The sequence below is a fragment of the Schistocerca nitens genome, chromosome 5, assembly GCF_023898315.1.
Source record: "Schistocerca nitens isolate TAMUIC-IGC-003100 chromosome 5, iqSchNite1.1, whole genome shotgun sequence".
NCBI lineage: Eukaryota > Metazoa > Arthropoda > Insecta > Orthoptera > Acrididae > Schistocerca > Schistocerca nitens.
In genome coordinates this window covers 736,953,234-736,957,171 of record NC_064618.1, presented here as the reverse complement: position 1 = coordinate 736,957,171, position 3,938 = coordinate 736,953,234, and the positions used below count along the sequence as shown (strand labels likewise).

Sequence of the window (3,938 nt, the reverse complement as noted above, 5' to 3'; positions counted from 1 at the left end):
TTTATAAATTGCTTCACACGTTTCAGGTATTATTTCAGTTAATGTGCACTGTGGTGTTCGAGTGCTGTATTGCAAGCTAGAGTAAGGGCGAATACAGACTACTCTGACGTGACGTGGAATCACATGGGCTCACGTCGTAACGCGCGTGTTACATAAATCCAACACAGGGTTTTCTGTGCTTATGTTTATATTGAGCTGACGTGACGTGGGAATGCGTTGAATGATGCAATCTGACGCTACACCCCTTATTACACGTGGGAAAAATATCTAAATTTCTAGGTTTTCGTCAGTCGTGGGAAGGCGTCAGAAGTGTGAAGTGGTTTCTCCTCTATCGTCAGCAGTTATTATTTGAAGATGGAGGAGATGTTGATTGAATACGTTCGGTCAAATCCGGTGCTGTATGACCCTACAAACCGGCAATATCGTAACCAGCATTCAAGGAAAGAGGCTTGGGACGAAATAGGAGAAAAACTCGGCATTACAGGTTAGTGAAAACAGTTACTATTTCGATATTTTTTATTAGTTTTTCTTTTATACAACTTATAATAGTTCAACAGGCGTTATATTTTATATTGATAGGAAAAAGTATCAATCCATAACAAGTAAAACCAGATATGAATACAACAGATATCTATTATATAAATTGGATTATATGAATTGTAATTAAAAATAACACCCAATTGAACTTAAAACGGTTGGTTATAACGAATGCGTGTATTAAGTAAATAATACTTGCCATTCATCAAAATATCCACGGGTGTACTGCCGGTCTACAGTGTCCAACGGACACAATATTTCGGCGATTATACATGTCGCCATCATCAGGTGAACTGACAGACTGAGCTCCTGTGAACGTGCCGGGCCATAGTGCACGGATCTCCGTCCCGGCACGTTCACAGGAGCTCAGTCCGTCAGTTCACCTGACGACGGCGACGTGTATGATGGCCGAAATATTGTGCCCGTTGGACACTGTAGACCGGCAGTACACCCGTGGATATTTTGATTATCAAATACGCCGGGAGAAACTCAAGAATCACATAATACTTGACGTGTCATGGAGCAACTCTACCATTTCGAATGCAGTGCCATTGCCAAGGACAACTTGCTGAACCATAATCAGAAACGAAGTACTTTTTGAACTTATCTCTGGTGATGGCCGCTTCTCTCACGAAATTTCTACGAATGGGTTCGAGGTTGGCTACACCATGAATGTTTTCACTTTCCATTCTGATTTGTTCCTCGAATGGGGAAATATTTGTTGATGTATTCCGAAGCATGTTGTTTAGACAGGTGGAAGCTAAAACTATTAGATCGGCAGTTTGTGGTTTAGTTTCAATAGGCTTTAGAAATATTCTCCAGCGCCCGGCTAGAATTCCGAACGCAATTTCTACAGTCCGTCGAGCTCTTGGATGACGGTAGTTGTATACCTTCTCTTCATCACTTGTAATGGCTGCTTTGATGTATGGACACATCAAATAGGTTTTAAGAGGGAAGACTTCATCTGCAATAATTACGTAAGGAATCTCTATTGCTGGTAGTAGTTCTTTCTCTTTTGGAACGGCGTATTTGTTGCTTTCAAATCTTTTCCCCATCTCAGATCGCTCAAAAGTTCCTCCATCGCTATTTTTGCCGTGAGCTCCAAAGTCAACAAGCGTGAATTTGTAATTTGCATCTACCAAAGCCAATAAAACAATGGAATATATTCCTTTGTAGTTATAGTACAATGAACCAGCACCAGCTGGATATCGGATTTGAACGTGCTTGCCGTCCAAAGCTCCTATGAAGTGTGGATAATTCCACTTCTCATCATAATCCTTGGCTATCTGTTCCCATTTATCATTATTTGGTTCTGGCATGTAAATCGGTCGTAGAGTTTTCCAAATTACCTCACAACACTCTTTAACTATTTCTCCAATAGTTGAAAATACAATCCGAAAAGAAAAACCCAATGTTCTGTAAGAATTGCCAGTTGCCAAGTACCTGTGAACAGTGAAAAAAAGCCCACTTATTGAATTATTAGTCTTCACATTGTCCTTTGGCAACTAAGCGACCTTTGTCTTTGAGCGCCAAAGGAGAATAAATGATAACTAATAGATAACTATGGTGCGTTTAAAATTACTTGCGACTTTTGACAATTCGGTATGGAGCGAGTGGAGGGGAGTGTTGTTGCCACGCGTGCCAGCAGGCGGCGATATCGCCACGCCTAAAAGGAGCCGGTCGCCACGTAAACGTTCTTTAGCGGTAGAGAAACGACAATAATGAACAGAGAACGTTTTTTGGCGGCAAAGAAACAATTGTGGTTGTGTTTACCTACGGCCTGGAGACAGGAATACCTTACAGGCCGACACCTTTGGCGGCTCGGGGGGAAAAGCCTGGCTCGCCATTGGTGTTGCCTGAGTAACGGAGTCACGTCACCTCCGGCAAGCCAAACGTCAAAATTCGCAACTAATTTTAAACGCACTATAAAGACTAGCCTAGAATTCTAAACTAATTTCTCTGTTCTAGGTAATGAATGTAAAGACAACTGGAATAAACTGCGGAATGCGTACATCCAGGCTAAACACCGTAGAGCCACAAAATCAGGTCAGGCAGCAAAGAGTTTGAGAAAATGGAAATTTGAAGATGAAATGGCGTTTTTGAATCCAACTCTCGTAACAAGGAAAACTCGAGGAAATGCGGAAGACAGCCCCAATAATGAAGATTATGATGGAACACGAGAAGAAACTGGCTTATGTCCGATTGATGAAACAGACTCGCAAGTGGCCTCGTCAGAAAGTTTCCAATCCAATCCACCAAGAAACGATCTACTGAAAAGTGCATTCCCTACAATGGCGGAGGCCATCGACAATCCCACTGCTAATGTATCAGATTCTCCAACAACTTTTACTCAACCTTCATCGAAGCCCGTAAGGCCTTATGTTGGAAAAAAACGTTTGTCGTTATCCGCACAAGAAATGGTTAAAATAATGAAAGACAACCAACGCTTGCACTCCCAAATACTTCTTCAAAGTGCACACGCTACATCAAGTGACAACGTGGACGATGAATGCGAACTTTTTTTCCTCAGCATGGCGAAAAATGTGAAAAAATTGCGTCCTGATGAGCAAATTAGAGTGAAAATGGAAGTGAGCAACATTGCAAGCAGCACGTGGGTGCTCATTTCAGGTGAACCCTAGTTACCACAAAATACTCTTAATACAAATCCATCATCATTCTATCAATCCTCTTCAGCACCATCTCCTCAACGATCTGAACACAGCTTGGACTGCTCAACGCACTCAACGCTGTCCTACACTTGGCAAGAGAAACAGCAAGAAAACTTTTGTAATTTGTAATAACCTTTCTGATGTATAGTAAAACGCACTTTGTGAAAAGAAAATCAATAAAAATTCCAAAATGTCTCTGTGATAATTTGTTTCCCTCCCAGATATATAATACAATAAAGTATTAGCACTTACCTCAAGCAAACTGCAAGTCGTATCTCCGCCGGAATGCTTTCCCTGAGTTGAGTGGAGCGTTTTTCTATTATCGGACCAACCAAGCTCTGGAGATGGTAGAATTCAGTTTTTGTCATTCTGTAATACCACTTAAATCGCTCTTCATCTTCTGTTAGTTAAGGCATTAAATTTTGGAACTCCCCGAATTCGTCTCGCCCCATATTGATAGGATGCACCCATTCTCTAGATGAGTAAATGGATGCAATACACAGAGCAGCCATTTCTTCTTCTTCTTCTTCCAGTATGTAAAAAACACAGTACATTCATGGTTGCAGGTTCAAAACAAACTGTCGGAAAATACAATGCAGACGAAGTAGTTGTTTCATGCTGCTGTACGTCAGGCCAATGTGAACACAGATTCATGCCTGACGTGGTCCCATGCTCCTTGACGTGACGTGGGAACACGTCACGCCAGAGTAATCTGTGTTCACCTTAACTCTC

General features: G+C 41.6%; 1 protein-coding gene across 1 annotated transcript; it reads left to right on the top strand.

The window, feature by feature from the left end:
• The first annotated feature begins 354 nt into the window (after nt 1-354).
• Nucleotides 355-3,176, top strand: LOC126260684 (uncharacterized). The gene is made up of 2 exons (XM_049958019.1): nt 355-484; nt 2,506-3,176. The coding sequence occupies exons 1-2, from the start codon at nt 355-357 to the stop codon at nt 3,174-3,176; spliced, it is 801 nt and encodes a 266-aa protein (XP_049813976.1).
• Nucleotides 3,177-3,938: the final 762 nt, after the last annotated feature.

What these genes read in the sequence shown, in the direction of transcription:
- LOC126260684 (XM_049958019.1), top strand. Translation starts at nt 355, where the DNA reads ATGGAGGAGATGTTGATTGAATACGTTCGGTCAAATCCGGTGCTGTAT. An exon ending in AGAAAAACTCGGCATTACAG is followed by an intron (nt 485 to 2,505) that starts GTTAGTGAAAAC and finishes TCTCTGTTCTAG; the next exon opens with GTAATGAATGTAAAGACAAC.